This window comes from Jaculus jaculus, chromosome 15 (genome assembly GCF_020740685.1).
Source record: "Jaculus jaculus isolate mJacJac1 chromosome 15, mJacJac1.mat.Y.cur, whole genome shotgun sequence".
NCBI lineage: Eukaryota > Metazoa > Chordata > Mammalia > Rodentia > Dipodidae > Jaculus > Jaculus jaculus.
The window spans coordinates 80344-97935 of NC_059116.1; the positions used below are offsets into that span (position 1 = coordinate 80344).

The 17592-nt window shown below is 36.9% G+C and overlaps 1 protein-coding gene across 1 annotated transcript in view; it reads right to left on the minus strand.

The window, feature by feature from the left end:
* Window positions 1-17592, minus strand: part of Mbd2 (methyl-CpG binding domain protein 2) — a 63160-nt gene that overhangs the window by 12100 nt on the left and 33468 nt on the right. The window contains exon 3 of the mRNA XM_012947999.2: window positions 16867-17004. Within this exon, the coding sequence (XP_012803453.2) occupies window positions 16867-17004 (138 nt within the window). The remainder of the gene's footprint in view (window positions 1-16866; window positions 17005-17592) is intronic.

Consider the following 17592-nt stretch of genomic DNA (forward strand, 5'->3'; position numbering starts at 1 on the left):
AGTCTTTCTCCTAGCTAGCTATACTCATCATTATTATTTTCCTGTTTCTTTCCTTATCTATATCATATTCACAACAAATAAGGAAGAAATAATTCTATAGGACTCTCAACCTTTCTTTAATCCTGGATAACAGGACCTGGTACAACATTGATACTGAAGGAGACATTTGTGTTAATAAGTAAAAATGGAGCCACTGGCCTCTCAGCCTGAGGTTGTGAAAGTCACATAAACACATGTAGAAATCCAAGCTCTACCACCTATAACCTCTTCTGAACTTTACTTTCCTCTTCAGTACATGTAGGAGCAATGGTTTTCACAGGAGACTACTAGGGGGGAGGGAAGTAAATAAGGCAAATGTGTACATGTAAAGCACCTATCATATAGTAGACATATATCTGCTTTTAGCAAATTTTGACCACTTTAAAGACTTTGGGGGTTGACATGTTTATTATCATACAAATGAGAAACTATAGTAACAAAATCCTATTTATGATATACTAGTAAGATGCTGATTTTATAAAATAACCTCAATGCTGGCACCAAGAGTAACTATCAATAGAATGTATTGTTCTCCTCTATTATATTAAAAACAATATCAACAACAACAAAAAAGAAAGCACAGGTAGGGCATAGGCACTTAACTACTTTGGCTTCCTATAGGGCAAGCATGACAGTGTATATGGAATGAGCAAGCGAGTATGTTTAGTGAAATTTAAAACTAATTCAATATACAAACGTAACATTTTGGGCTGGAGAGATGGCTTAGCAGTTAAGCGCTTGCCTGTGAAGCCTAAGGACCCTGGTTCGAGGCTCTATTCCCCAGGACCCACGTTAGCCAGATGCACAAGGGGGCACACACATCTGGAGTTTGTTTGCAGTGGCTGGAGGCCCTGGCGCACCCATTCTCTCTCTCCATCTGCCTCTTTCTCTCTCTGTCTGTTGCTTTCAAATAAATAAATAAAGCAAAAATATTTTTAAAAACCCGTAACATTTTTACTTTTTTTTTTTTTGGTTTTTCGAGGTAGAGTCTCATTCTAGCCCAGGCTGACCTGGAATTCACTATGGAGTCTCAGGGTGGCCTTGAACTCATGGCAATCCTCCTACCTCTGCCTCCCGAGTGCTGGGATTAAAGGCGTGTGCCACCACGCCCAGCCCCATTTTTACTTTTTTGTGTGTAGTGCTGGGGATTGCACACAGGGCTTTGTGCATGGTAGACAAGTGCTCTACCCATGAACTAAAACTCCAGCTCCACATTTTGGCCTTGTAATTGATGCGGACTTAGCACAGCTTTGCGGGGGGGAGGGGATGAATTAACTTGCCTTATGAAAAGCATTCAAGAGGAATATAAGAAACAGAGATCATGAGGAAACTCCTCACAACCATATATAACCACATACTCTTCTTTTGGTGCTCAGGGAACTGATGACATTATTTCTTTCCACCAACCTGGCAGCATTAATAAGTACTCTGAATAGCCAGGCATGGTGTCACATGCCTTTAATCCCAGCACTTGGGAGGCAGAGGTAAGAAGATCACCAAGGCAGAGGTAGGAGGATCACCATGAGTTCAAGGCCACCCTGAGACTAGCGTGAGACCCTACCTCAAAAAAAAGTACTCTGAACAGATTTGTGCTCTTTGCAGAAGTCAAAAAGGGATGGTTTACAAGGAAAAAAATAATCCCAGCTCAGAAATATTCTTTGAGCACTCATACATGTACCATATTGTTCTAGGCATGGGGGAGGTTTGTGTGGAACAAGCAACCATTGCCCTTTAGGAGAAAAGTGAAGGAGACTACAGGAATAACAGTAAAGACACAAAAGTAATCTTAACTTGGGAGATCTGGGGAATGCTTTTATGAAGAGGTAGTTCTAGGAAAATGTATAAGAATATTCTCTAGGCATACAGAAAAGATTATTTCTAGACAAGAAAATAGCTGAAGCAGAAACCCATCTTTCTAAGCAGCTTTATAACAAAAGAACATCTAAGATATATATACCTGAAGCCTCACTTTCAGAAACTCCATTCTATGGGTCTAAGATTAATTAGCTAGTTTTATTATTTTAAGCACCTTAGGTGATTGATATAGGTATCAAAACCTTAATTTAAAAATACTGAGCTGGGTGTGATGGCACAGGCCATTAGTCCCAGCACTCAGGAGGCAGAGATAGGTGGATTGCTGTGAGGTAATAGGAAATTCCAGGTCAACTTGGACTAGAGTGAGACCCTACCATAAAAAAAAAAAAAAAAAAATAGCTGGGCATGGTGATATACACCTTTAATCTCAGAAGGCAGAGGTAGGAGGATGGCTGTTGAGTTCGAGGCTACCCTGAGACTACATAGTAAATTCCAGATCAGATAATGAGATCCTACCTCAAAAACCAAAAAGGGGGGTGGGGAAGAAAAAAAAATTGCCCGGTATAGTGGCTCATGACTTTAATCCCAGAACTTGGGAGGCCAAGGTAGGAGGATCACTGTGAGTTTGAGACCAGCCTGAGACTATATAATAAATTCCAGGTTAGTCTGGGCTAGAGCAAGACCCTACCTCAAACCCCTCCCCCGCTTTTTTCTTTTCTTTTTTTTTTTTTTTGCCTATCGTTCTCTTTTCCCTCTCATCCAAGTAGACTCTCTCAACTGACCTCATGGTTGATTGGGAATACTTTATTAAGTAGTACCAGTTACTTAAGTACCAAGAATTCCAAGCAGACAAAGCAGAACCTTTAAATCAGGCTCCTCCAAGCACAGGGCCCTCTACACAGGCCACATGCCTACAGAGCTGGAAGTAGGGGATAGGACAATGGTGGAAAGAATGAGAAGAGAGAAAAAGACCCCTTGTGCCATGCAGCAGCATTTAGAGACATGCTGTGATATAATCTCATCATATGAATTTCTTAAAGGAATGAGGACGTAGAAAATAGTTTGGGCCGGATATACACAGTGAAAATTAAAATAATTCAAGGAGTTTTTGTCCCTGCTGCTTCTCACTGTCAGGGTGATCTACAGAGCTAACATATGGAGAAGAAAAGAGGGAAGCCCAGGGAGTGGGCAAACCATCAAGGAGCAGAATGTATTAAAGCCTACAAAAGATCAGAATTCTGTTCTATTTCAAGTCCAAGAGAAGATATAGACAGTGTTTAATTAAGACTTCCAAAAACTGTAATTTCTTGTTATTTTTAATCTCTTTCCAGGTCACAAGTCAATAGTCATGGAGCCAGTGAACTGGTGAAGAAAGTAAAGTAAAATTGGAGAAACTTTTCTTACCTGAAAGCCAAACTTCAGCTGATTTCCTAATAGAACCATAATCATAAACAGTAAATATTTTTAATAATTCACACCCAATTAGATTAAATGATCTTTTATGTGTTGTTCTGAAATGCTAGAATCATTATAATATTGTTTCTGTTGAAAGATATAGTTTAAATATGTTTTAATCACAGCACTCAGGAGGCAGAGGTAGGAGGATCACCATGAGTTCAAGGCCACCCTGAGAATACATAGTGAATTCCAGGTCAGCCTGGGCTAAACTGAGACTCTACTCAAAAAACTAAAAAAAAAGAAATGAATAAATAGTTTAAAATGTCTAAAACATGAATTTTATATCACAACATTGTAAGTAGAAAGTGAATGTATATATGTATTTCAGAAGGAGCTCTCTGCATTCACCTAAGGATTGGGATCAAGCACGTAACCTGTCTCAGCCTACTGAGAAGGACATAGCTCCTATTAGAGTGACTTTAGATGTTGAGGTATAGGTACAACAATAAAGTTGAACAGACAAGTTGGTCTTGAATATGCTAATTTCCACAAACTCTTAGTATGCAGCTATCAGTAGACATGGGTACTTCCAAACTAACAGCCCAGAGAAAAGGCATCTAATCACATTAAGGCACATGAAAAAGTAAAATTTATTTTAGCTTCATAATTTGCTGTAATACACGCTTTCCCTTTGGGAACTCAGCCTTCATTAGACTAAAAATATAGAATATTAGCTCCTTAGCCAATGAGCCCATGCTTGATTCCATGGCTGACTAGAAATAACACTGAGCCTCTACAATGTCTTTCTCCCACCTCAGATGTCATCCAGATAAACCAGTATTCACTTGACTTGCTAAGACTGCTCCATTCCCAAACTCCTATTTCTCCTGCCTCCTACTAAGTTTGCCTTACCAACTACCTCCTCATATTTGTCATCCTCCCATCTTCCTCTCCCTGAAGACACAAATGTACTTGAATCCTGATAACCTAAAACACATCCTTATTTGTACTGCTTCTCACTCAAACCACCTCTACCTTCCTTCTACTACTAGTCGTGAACTGTCTTACTTCCTCAACTTATATTTATTCTTTTCCTTCTAACCCACACTCTGCCTCTAATTATAATAACACTGACCCTGCTCAAGATCAAAGCAATCCTCTAATTACCAAATCCGCCTCCTGACTCAAGCCCCCTCCCCCTTCACTGACACAATCACCTACTGTCAGGAGAGATTACTTTGTGATGACTCTCCATATGCTTTGATATTCTCTACTACTGTTAAGCAACAAATCAGAACATCTAATAGTAATTATTAAAATATGACATAAGCATTTTTCCAATAAAAGTAATTAAATGTACAGATATGTAACTTTTAAAGTGTATAAAGAGAAAAATGTTAATGCTATATAAAATAGAAGAAGCAAGTTGCTTTAAAATCTCATTATTTTAATGGTTTTAATCTGCAGTCTTCATCTTTGTCAAGACTATGATGCTAACATACCAAGGATCAACATAGGATATATAGTTGATATGCATATATCTGTGGATAAATGTGGCTCCATCAAAGGAGTACATGACATTACAAAGAGAGCTCAGTTAGCAGCTACATGCTTTAGTACTGATGCAACAGTAAGTAGATGTCTTAGACAAATTATTTCTTTGGTTATATCTTCACTAGTAAACTACAAACACTAATAACTAACACTTTTGACAGAGGCTAGTAAAACATTTAAAATTTTTTAAAGTTCTTTCAGTCGGTGTGTGGCTCACGCCTTTAATCCCAGCACTCGGGAGGCAGAGGTATGAGGATCTCAGTGAGTTTGAGTCCACCCTGAGACTACATAGTGGATTCCAGGTCAGCCTGGACTACAGTGAGACTTTAACTTGAAAAAACAATAAAAATAACTCTTGAAAATACAAGTTTTTATCAAGTTGCTTGGATATTTTACAATGTTAGGATTATCTAAATTAAATGAATATCTTATTCACTTTCATAAGGCATTGACTGAATCTAATCAGAATAAAAGATCTTGAGATTAAGGATGTAGCTGGTAGTAGGAAACTTGCTGAACATGTAAAAAGCCACAGGTTTGGTGACAACAAATGTTCTTGTTACATATTTGTAGACTAAAGCAAAATCCATAAAATGTACTTTTGTACTCTCTGACTCTTGAAAAATTGAATACGAAAACAGTGGGTAAGGGTTATAACAGGCAAACTATGTTTCTTCCCAGAAGGAATTCACTGACCAGTGTGTAAACTGCTCTATTTCAAATCAAGTCCATTTAACATATGAGCTATGTGGTTATGGTTTTAAAAAAACAGCAACTTAAACCCTGTGATCTACAAACATAAGAGGATAAATGTGAGCAATCTCTCACATTATTCATTGCATCTTAGGAAGAAAAGGCTAAATAATAATGATAAAATTATAATGTAAACAAGAAGAGTATGATGCATATGGTTTGCAAACCATAATATGATCTCTTGTTAAAATATTTTTAACAATTTAGACTAAGGAAAATGAAGGCATAAAGAAAAAAGTAAAGTCAGGCTTGATGAAGATGAAGGAGCAGTAACTGTCTGCTATAGTGGTTTGTCTACATTTCACAATGAATATTCTTTAATTTACACAGTGGTATATGATATATTAAATGACTAAAATATTATGATCATCCTAAGATGACCATGGAAAAGATTATCATTCACAATGCCAAAACATTTCATGTGCTTCTTCCCCCAAAACTATGATATTCATTCGTATGACACTACATTCATGCATGCTCTGTCTGTACTTTCAAATATGTGTCACTTGTCAGCACACTTGCAACCATTTGTTCATTATTCTTTTTCCTTATTAGACTGAAAGTTTTGTGATAGTGGGGTGCAGGTCTAACTTCCTTTATACTGTTTCTACAGCAACAGATGCTATCGAATAAATGAACCACTTATTTCAAATCCCACTAACTGCAGGAACTTGGATCTCTGATAAAGATCTTTCATTGCTTGTTTATCAGAAAAGAGAACTTTCACAAAGCATCTTGAACTCAATTTCAATTGTATAAATTAAATCCCAATCTTTTACAGTGAAACACAAATATATTGTCTTCTTTTTTAATACCAATATATCAAGAAACAGAAATATATCTGTACTATTTAAAGTATGATATTAAGCAACCTCTAGATTAAAACATGGTTATAGATCCTCAAAACTATCATAAGTATGAATTCAAATGGATGACTAAAACAAAGATAGGAATATCAGAAAATTAAAACAGTACATCACACTGCAGGTGGTGATATATGCCTATAATAATAGCAGTTGAAAGTCTAAGGTAGAAGGATCATGAGTTCAAAGTCAGCTTGAGTTCAAGGCCAGGCTTAAATACATCACAAGACTCTGCCTCCAAATAAATAAATAAATAATATTGTTTAAGGGTATTGTTATTTTATTGATGAATTTATTATAATATTTAGTATTATAGATTGCTTAGTCTTAAGTCTCATATACTAAAATAACTTCTGTTTTAAAATTTCATTTGTGGGCTGGAGAGATGGCTTAGCGGTTAAGTGCTTGCCTGTGAAGCCTAAGGACCCTGGTTCGAGGCTCGGTTTCCCAGGTCCCACGTTAGCCAGATGCACAAGGGGGCGCACACGTCTGGAGTTCGTTTGCAGTGGCTGGAAGCCCTGGCGTGCCCATTCTCTCTCTCCCTCTATCTGTCTTTCTCTCTATGTCTGTCACTCTCAAATAACTAAAAAATAAAAAAAAAATGAACAAAAAAAAATAAAATTTCATTTATTTATGCAAGAGAGAGAGAGAGAGAGAATGGGCATGCCAGGGCTGGCAAACAAACTCCAGGGGCATGTGCTACCTTGTACATCCGGCTTTACGTGAGTACTGGGGAATCAAACCCGAGTTTTTAGACTTTTCAGGCAAGTGCCTTAACTGCTGAGCCATCTCGCCAGCCCTAAAATAACTTCTATAAAATAAATGTTCCCAGGCTGGCGAGATGGCTCAGCAGTTAAGACACTTGCCTGCAAAGCCTAAGAAACCAAGTTCGGTTCCCCAGTACCTATACGGAGCTAGATATACAGGGTAGCACATGTCTGGAGTTCATTTACAGTAGCTACAAGGCCCTGGCATGCCCACTGTCTCTCTCTTTCTCTCAAACAAACAAATAAATGTTTTCTTACAAGTAAGTTTCATGGAAATAGAATTTCATCAGAAAAGCACCTATGAACACTGAGTTCAAAACTTGTTGGAGAAGGTCTCCCTAGTACCTCATTGCACCTTATAAAATCAGAGATCACAAGAAATTGCAAAGAAACATTAGAAAAACTACCAGAAAATACATTGACAACCTTTATGGTACTAAATCTAAAAATTATGAAATATATAAATTCCTACCAATTGTAGCATAAGCACAAGATGCAAGAAATAAATTATAAATATAATCCATGCACCTATTAAGTAGACTAAATATGTAATTCAAAGCTCATAAAAAATGGGCTGGAGAGATGGCTTAGCAGTTAGGGCACTTGCCTGCCAAGACTAAGAACCCAGGTTCGATTCTACAGAACCCACATAAGCCAGATGCATAAAGTGACTAATGTCACCCATGTGCACAAGGTGGCACACACATCTAAAGTTTCATTACAGTGTCTAGAGACCCTGGTGTGCCAATTCTCTCTCTCTCATAAATAAATTTAAAAGCTCATAAAAATGAGAGAAATAACTCCAAAATTAATTCTTCTAAAAAAATATACATTTTTTTGAGGTAGGGTCTTACTCTAGCCCAGGCTGACCTGGAATTCACTATGTACTCACAGGGTGGCCTTGAACTCATGGCAATTCTCCTACCTCTTCTGCCTCTCAAATGCTGTGATTAAAGGCGTGTGCCACTACACCCAGCTCCAAATATTTTTTTAAATATAATTTTAAGCCTGGAGTGGTGGCACACGCCTTTAATCGCAGCACTTAGGAGGCAGAGGTAGGAAGATTGCGGTCAGTTTCAAGTAGGTTTGGGACTACAGAGTGAGTTCCAGGCCAGCTTGGGCTAGAATGAGATCCTACCTTGAAAAAAACCTTAAAAATCGGACTGGAGATATGGCTTAATGGTTAAGGCATTTGCCTGCAAAGGACCCTGGTTTGATTTTCCAGTACCCATGTAAAACAGATGCACAATGGGGCCCATATATCTGAGTTCATTTACAGTGGCTGGAGGCCCTGGTGTACCCATTCTCTCTCTCTCCCTCTTTGACGCTCATAAGTAAATAAATGTTAAAAAAAAAACCAAAAATTAAAATTAAAACAAATGCCATTTTTATACAAACTCTTACAGATAATATATAAAGAAGAAATCACCCATTATGGTATGAATATGAAATGTCCCTCATAGGATGCTCATGTTTTTGAATACTTTGTCCCTAGCTGGTGGACACTTTGGAAGGTTGTAGTACCATTAGGAGGTACAGCCTTACTGGAGGAGTCAGTAAATGGGGACAGGCCTTGAGGCTATATTGACTGCCTGACTACATTTGTGCTAGTGGGCTGTCTCTCTTTTCCCTGTCCCTCCCTCTTTTCTCTGTCTCATCCCTCTTGTTTGTGATTTCCAAGTCAACAGTAAAATGGTAAAAGGGGATACAAAGGAAAATGGAGGGGGCTGGAGAGATAGCTCAGCAAAGTCTGATGGACCAGGCCCAATTTCCTAGAACACATATAAAGCAAGATGCACGAAGTTGTGCATGATTCAGGAGATAGAGGTTGGCAGGAGAACCTGGTACACCCATATTCTTTGTCTCTCTCTCGAATAAATAAATAATAGTTTTTAAAAAGTAAAATGAATGATTTTTTAAAAATTTTATTTATTTATTTATTTGCAAGTGGAGAGAGATACAGAGAGGAGATAGCTCAGGGCCTCTAGCCACTGCAAACGAACTTGACGCATGGGCCTCCCTGTGCATCTGGCTTACATGGGTACTGGAGAATGGAACCAGGGTCCTTTGGCTTTGCAGACAAACACCTTAACTGCTAAACCATCTCTGCAGCTCCAATGAATGAATATTTTAAAACAGGATAACCTAAATATGCTAAAATGCTTTTAGAAAGAAGTCAATTTATATAGAGGTGATAGGTAAAAGGCAGCTGATTTAAGCCAACGAGTGAGGTCTCTAAGAGGGTAAGAGGAATGCATCTGAAGGATACCAATATAGAAATTAGCATTAGATCACAAGGGCTGATAAGTTAAAGTTCAGTTCAAATGTGTAATAAAAAATAAAAACCCTAAGCCCTATTTCAAAATCCTCTAAGTATTTCTTATTTGTAAAATCACACCTAAGTGTATTTAACATTACAAGTATTCAATTACAAATGAATTCAAATAAATTTAAATGAAATACCTTTACAAACTACATAAAATAAGATGAAGCTTAAATGTGTATAATTTTTGATAGTCTTAATTTGGTGCAATCTAGTAGAAATCAATTTGGTGGCATGTATCAAAAAATGTAAATATTCACACTAGTTAGATTACTGGGAATTTAGTCCAAGAAATCATTGTACAGAAAGTCACCCAGACTATTCCTTATAATAAGGAAACAGTTAAGTAAAGCATACGCCAGCACCATATACAATTGTTGGTGCAGATTACAGTACAGTTAACTTAAAAATTGTAGTTACATATTACATAATACCTAAAAATAAATGTGGTATTGATTAAAACATTTTTAAGCATAGATATATGGTCACCATTAAGTTTTATACATATATATATTTTTTTTTTTTTTTTTTGAGGTAAGGTCTGACTTTAGCCCAGGCTGACCCTGAAACTCATCTTGTCATGCCAGGCTGGCCTTGATCTCATAGTGATTCTCCTACCTCAGCTTCCCTAGCACTAAGATTAAAGGTGTGCACCACCACACCCAGCTGATTATGTTTTTTAAAATACACTAAAATATTGGAAGAAAATATTAAAAATAGTTAAAAAATAGAATAGAAACATTAGAAAAGGGAAAAGGCTGTAGAGATGGCTTAGTTATGCAAAGCCTAACAACTCGAGTTTGATTCCCGCAGTACCCATGTAAAAGCCAGATGCACAAAGTGGCACATGATCTGGAGTTTGACTGCAGTTACTGGAATCCCTGGTGTGCCCATTCTGTCTGTCTCTCTTCTCTCTCTCTCTCTCTGCTTGTAAACAGTTAAATAAAAATTAGTGAAAAAGAAAATGAAAGTATGAATAATTTCTCCTTGATTTGCATCAAAAGTTTAACATTTAAGCCAGGCATGGTGGCACACACCTTTAATCCCAGCACTCGGGAGGCAGAGGTAGGAGTATCACTGTGAGTTCGAGGCCACCCTGAGACTACATATTGATTTCCAGGTCAGCCTGAGCTAGAGTGAGACCCTGCCTCAAAACACCAAAAAATAAAAAAAAAAAAAGGTTAACATTTGAAGAACCCCTGAATCATTAATCACTGTCAGCTTCTGTTATTTCTCATAAAAAGTTTTATTTTCTTTAAAAAAATTTTTTTAAATTATTTATTTATTTCAAGCAGAGAGAGAATGGGCATGCCAGGGAGTCTACTCACTGCAAACAAACTCCAGATGCAAGTGCCTGCCACTTGGTGCCTCAGTCTTTATGTGGGTACTGGGGAATAGAGCTCAGGATATAAGGCTTTGCAGGAAAGCACCTTAACCACGGAACCATCCATCCAGCCCATAAAAGGCTTTATTGCCATGCTCAAAATGTAGCCAGTGGTAGAGTACTTGCCTACCACATGCAAGGCCTTGGGTTCAAACCCAAGAAAATGAGTAAATAATAAGGAAACCATATTTCAAAACACCTGACAAGCTCTTCTACTCCTTTCCTTCTTTGCCTGTTCCTAGGTAACAGCTTGTCAAAGGCCACTCTCCTACAATACAGCATCTCTTAGCACCTGCTCCCTTCCTAGTCAATCTTCAAAGTCCCTGTCTCATAGCTTCTCTAAAACTTATGTAAACTTCCTAGCCACAGTAACCTTAATCTTCTTGAACACCTATAACATTAGTCTATACTACTTATTGGAACTTTTTACAAGGTATCTTCCCAGAATTTCCTAGAATAGTGCTTTTTAACAAATGTAGGATATGCTTCTCTATACTAAGTGAGAACTATGTATACTTCAAGATCTAGTTTCTTTGCCCAGGTTGCCAAATTTTCTGTGTAGATAAAAGGAATATAATATCCTCCTTGGGACTATATGCTTGAGCTAATCCATTTCTCAATCATTGAAACATTATGAAACTATAATATAAATGTCAGTGGTTAGAAATAGGTCAATGCTGCTAGAAGTCCAGAATAGTAAATTTCTGGATTATCACAACTGAATAATAATATACTTCACAAACCTTTCACACACAGCTTTAAAATGGATATTGTTTTCAGTTTTATCTTTAACTTGGGAAGCTTCTTCCAATACATTTTAAGCAATTCATTCTTTAAAAAAAAAAAAAAAAGGCTGACTTCAGGGAAAGGGTAAAGAAAAGTTTCATGGGCTAAAGAGATGCCTTAGCAGTTAAGGCAGTTGCCTGCAAAGCCAAAGGACCCAGGTTCGATTCCCTAGGATCCACGTTAGCCAGCTGTACAAGGGAGTGTACGCATCTGGAGTTCGTTTGCAGTGGCTGGAGGCCCTGGCATGCCCTTTCTCTCTCTCTCTACACTAGCCTATTTCTGTATCTCTCTCTCTTTTAAGTAAATAAATAAAAATATTAAAAATTGAAAAAGAAAAATTTCATATCTTTTGGAAAGAGTACAAAAAGGAAATTAAAACAATTAGGTTAAGTAAAAGATTCAAGTGCAGATCTTCAGTGGATTTAAATATCTTACAAAAAATAAGTATACTCAATATTCACAGAGTACAAAAACATCTCAATCATATCAGTACCCTAATAATTTTTAAAAGATTTTCCTTATTTACTTATTTGAAATGACAGAAAGAGAAGGAGGGAAGGAGGGAGGGAGGAAAACGAGAGAGAAAGGTCTCCTGTCACTGCAAATAAACCCCAGACGCATGCACCACTTTGTGCATCTGGCTTTATGTGGGTACTTAGGTATTAAACCGAGGCAGTCAGGCTTTTACAAACAAGTGCCTTTAATCACTGAGTCATCTCTCCAGCTCAGCATCCTAACAATTTAATAATTAAAAGAAGTTATAACTTAAAGAGGAAATTGCTTCAATTTGAGGATACAAAGACAAAAGAGACCAGAAAACATCAAAGATGACAGTATCAAATAAATCGATAATTAAAAAATGAGTCCTTCACACCCTCACCAGTAAAGTCACAATTCAATTAGATGAAAAATAATCTTGGGATGTGTTTAAGTATGTGGCAAAATCAAAGCATTTTAATGATTTTATTGTTTGGGTAACAGTCTGATTAATTGGTAGGGTTTCCTCTATCTTACTCAAGGTTTCTTTTCAATCTAATGAAAAGACAATAGCAATAGCAAATACACTGACACTATACATAAAAATGATTGGCTACTTACTTTATTATAATAATTTTGTTCTATACATTTTATTTCTACTTTATAATTGTAAACATGTGAAGAAATCACCAATGAATTTTACACTGAAGCTTTTCCTGATGTCCCATTATATTTTTTATATAGACTTCTACCCTACCAAATGTGTTCCATCACTCAGTTTTGCTTCCAACACCCATGTCCTTTTTTCCCTTTCTCCTTGTATGTGTGTTTACCTGAACTACATGCCATCAACCTCACTCATTTTGTTTTGGGGTGAAGGATTCAATTTCAATCTTGGATCTAGGTTTCCAATTAAAGATATTGACAAGTATTAACAGCACAAGCAATGGATTAACTTTAGAATAGGAACTGGTATTGGGGGGTGGGGGTTGCAAGAATTTTTATTTTTATTTATTTTTAGATGAATTTTTATCTATTATATGTTAAGACATTCTTGCCCCTGTGTTGCAAAGCCATAGCAGATTTGAGACTCTGTTGAGGGCTAAATTATTCTCCAGTGTGAGAGATGTTTTCTTAAATTGAAGCCCTACTCAAATTGAAGTGGGGAGGGAGGAAGACAGTTTTGCTTCCCCCAGCCTCTTTCAGCCTGATGTCTTTTTTTTCCCCTTGGTTTTTAGAGGTAGGGTCTTACTAGCTCAGGCTGGCCTGGAATTCACTATGTACTCTCACAGTGGCCTCAAACTCATACCAGCCCTCCTACCTCTGCCTCCCACGTGCTGGGAATAAAGGCATGCACCACCACACCCAGCTCCAATGCCTTTTAAAGCAGGCCACTTTCACTGTGATGTTTGACCTTACAGGTAGGTATCTGTCCCTGGGCCAGTAGGGACTTCTGAAGTCTTCTTCATGACCTGGACTAATTTTTTTTTTTCAACCTGTGTTTTTCTTTCTAAAGGATTTTCAGGGCTTTTGTAATCTCATAACTATCCAAGTTCCACTTCCTAAATATTAAAAGCTTTAGTTCAAAGTTTAAATTGAAGGTGCTGTTTGTAGACTTATCACCCAACAAAAGCCCAACCATCACAGCAAATCCTTGAGTGTTCTCTAAGAAAATGATGCTGGTTATTTCTGCTTGAGCCTCTCCTGTTTTGATGCTTGGTTCTCTACTAATCTCCCTTTCCTGGCTTTTCCTCCCTTGTTCCCACCTCACCCTCCTATCCTATGAGTTAGTATTTGGTGAGAGAAATTATTGCTTTTGTCCCCCATCTCCTGCATCACATGAGTTTCAGGTTTCATTATTGCAATAAAAGTGCTTTATGCTAACTTTTCTCCAAAGAAAAAAAGCTAATTTGTATTAACATAAAGCATTTTTAAAAGGGTCAATACAGCTGGGTATGGTGATTTATGCTTTGAATCCCAGCACTCAGGAGGCAGAGGTAGGAGGATCACTTTGAGTTCGAGGCCAGCGGGAGACTACGTAGTTACTTCCAGGTCAGCCCGGGCTAGAGTGAGACCCTATTTCAAAAAACAATAACAAGGGCTGAAGAGACGGCTTAGTGGTTAAGGTGCTTGCCTACAAAACCTAAGGACCCAGTTGCAATTCCCCAGTGCCCACTTATATCAATGCACAAGGTGGCGCATGCATCTGGAATTCCTTTACAGGGATGGAGGCCCTGGCGCACCCGTTTTCACTTCTCTATTTGCTTCTCCCTCTCTCAAATAAATAAATAAAATATTTTCAAAAATTCATTATGGGCTAGAGAGATGGCTCAAAGGTTAAAGCTTGCAAAACCTGATGGCTGGAGTTTGTTTCCCAAGTACCCATGTAAAGCCAGATGCACAAAGAAGCACATGCGCCTGAAGCTTGTTTTCAGAGGCAAGAGGCCCTGGTAAGCCCATTCTCACTCTCTCTCCCCCTGCTCAAGCAAATAAATATTTTTTAAAATTTCATTACAAAAACTATTCCTGTATTAATTGTGCATATGTGCCCAAAGGAGCCCTACTGATGGTACAGTAGTGAAATATTACCTCAATTTTTGTATTTATGTTGAAGATAATGAAGAGGGAAAGACAACTGTCTTTGAACAGTCAAAAGAATACAGAAAATGTTTTCAGATACATGAGGATAAAGTGAAAAATAGCCCAAGCATTTACAGAAGTAATTTCCATGCTTCCTGTTTATGAAAGCTAATAGGAAGAGTAAGCCCTCAAAAGACCTAGGTTAAAATAGTGTTTAAAATGTTTGTCAAGAGACAGAGGGGAAAAACACCTTTTTTTTAAATTTTAGAATAATTTTATAATCCATAGCAAAAGAAGAAAAATTCAAAACTATTCAGCACATGAACAATAAGGAAGAACTAGTGTGTATAATAGAGCTTTAAAATCTAGGTTACTGATATCTTTAGACAGCAACACCTCCAGTACATATAGTTACCACAGTTTCTAAAATCTGTGACTGGATTTAGGTACAGAAAATAATTACTGTTAAAATGACCAGAATCTGAGAATTAATTGGTTTTTAAACAAAACATGTGGGGTTATGGAAACATTGAGAGTGATTTGGTAAAAGATGGAAAATCTACAAAATACTACCTGTCCTCATTCAGAAAACTCATTTTTAAGGTATGTGATATTATTACAGATTAGAGTCTACTTTTTTGTTTTGTAATGTTTGAAGCAAACTATTTTATGCAATCACATACTTCCCAATTTTTCAATTAATAAAAATCTTTGTGAGGACACAATTTTTGAATCATCAAAAAGCCAAAGGACAAGATATTCAAGGCACTAGAGAGCACCTAAGAAAGAATACAACCAGAGAATAGCTTTATCAAGGAGGACAGAGTTCAGAATGACAAAATTCCTCCATGTTGTAATGGATATTCTAAAGCCACCAGCAGTTCATTGATTATCCTTGATGTGTAGTAGAAGGGAGAAACCTCACACAGAAAGCTCAATGGCCCACAGAAAACCTAAGTGTTTCCAAGAGCCTAAAGGCACATGCAGGTACGCATCTTTTATATTGGATGTGATACACTTACATGGCCCCTGTTGAATCTCTTGGGGACCAACAGTAAAGCAAGTTTAGAACTTCAAATCTTGAGACATCTATAGCAAGATGCTGATCCAATGTGGCTCCAAATATCTTCTGTTTTCCTGGCTCACCTGAAGAGGAAAAAACACTACAGAGGATGTGGGAACTGAATTTCTTTATGTATCTTCTTCTAGAGCAACTGTCTGAAAGTTGTGGCCCAGTCCTTTTAGAAGTGCGGAGATGAGATACTTGTAAGACTAGTGAAAAACAAAATTCAAATGAAAAAGTGGAATGAGACATCTAAAAGGGGGTTAGGAGAGCAAAAGATACTCTTTGGAGGTAAAGCAATGATTTTAATCCTTAGATGGGAGGAAGTAGAGAAAGGAGAGGGAAAAAAACTGCAGATATTTCTCCCTTTACTTCCTCACCCCAATTATAGAAACTTGTAAGTGCCTAACTTTGAAAGACAATTTGGGGCTAAACAGGCAATCCTACATAGAAAGTTTAACTTTGGGTCAAGTGTCCCTCCCCTGGCTATATGGCATTATGAAACAGCAGGGAGGCCTTTCAGATAATATCTTTTTCTAAGAAAAGATTTTGGTGGAATACAACTTGAAGCAATAAGGAAAGAGAAAAATGCACTGAACTAATACAAAAAGGACCTCAGAGGATGACATACCATAATGACAAATTTTATCTAATTTTTTTTTTCAAAAGGGGTAGATTGCCGGAAACAGAAAACCAGAAAAAAAAAAAAGTAAGCAGTATTCCTAAACTAAACACAAACTGCATATTTCATTCTTCTGAGAAATTGTATCCCTAGAAAAATAATGTCTAAAAAGGCAAGATTAGCAGAACCAAATCTGAGATATCACACAGAAAGAATAAAATTTTAGTCAATACTAATTAGATTTTAATTAACTTTTAAAGTAGTTTCTTAATTTTATGTTAACATAGTTCTTCTCTGGCATTCATGTAACAGCCTATAAAACAATTTCTTTCCAAATATATTCCATTTTAACCAGAATTTATTTGAATTATTCCTGGTAAAAAAAAAAAAATGTACCTGAGTTTTCTGGAAAATAAGATTGGAAGGCAAATTAGGTCCTTACCTGACGAGGTTGTTCATTCATTCGTTGTGGATCTGATTTCACTTTATTGTTAGGATGGTTGGTGACTTTGGTTACTGGTTGTTTGAAAATTGATGCAGTTTGTCTAATTGGCAATGTTGTATTCAAGTCAGGTTTACCCTGCAAGTATATTTTCATTAATAAATATTACACGTCAATACAATTCCTTTATTTAATTCAAAACTCATGAATTTAAATAAGATTATTCAAACATTATTAGTCTATATCAGTATTTTAAGTACTCTAAAGGTACAATTTAAGCACTTTAGTATGTAAGACATATCTGAAATTTTTCATAGTTAAAAGCTGTTATATACTTTTAAATTAAAAATTATCTCAATGAAATTTATAATTAATTTTTTTAATATTTCATTTATTTATTTATTTGAGATAATAAGACAAGAGAGAATGGGCCCATTAGGGCTTCTAGCCACTGCAAACAAACTTCAGGTGCATGAGCCATCTTGTATATCTGGCTTTACGTGGGTACTGGGGAACTGAACCTGGGTCCTTTGGCTTTGCTGGCAAGCACCTTAACTACTAAGCCATTTCTCCAGCCCTATAATTAATTTTAATAGCAATGTTCCAAGCACTTTCCAATGTACAAACATATTTGAGAAGGAATATGAACTTTATGAGTGACAACCAGAATATTTCTACATTCTGAAACTAGAGAAAAATATTAGCATTAAATTCATCTGGGCATTG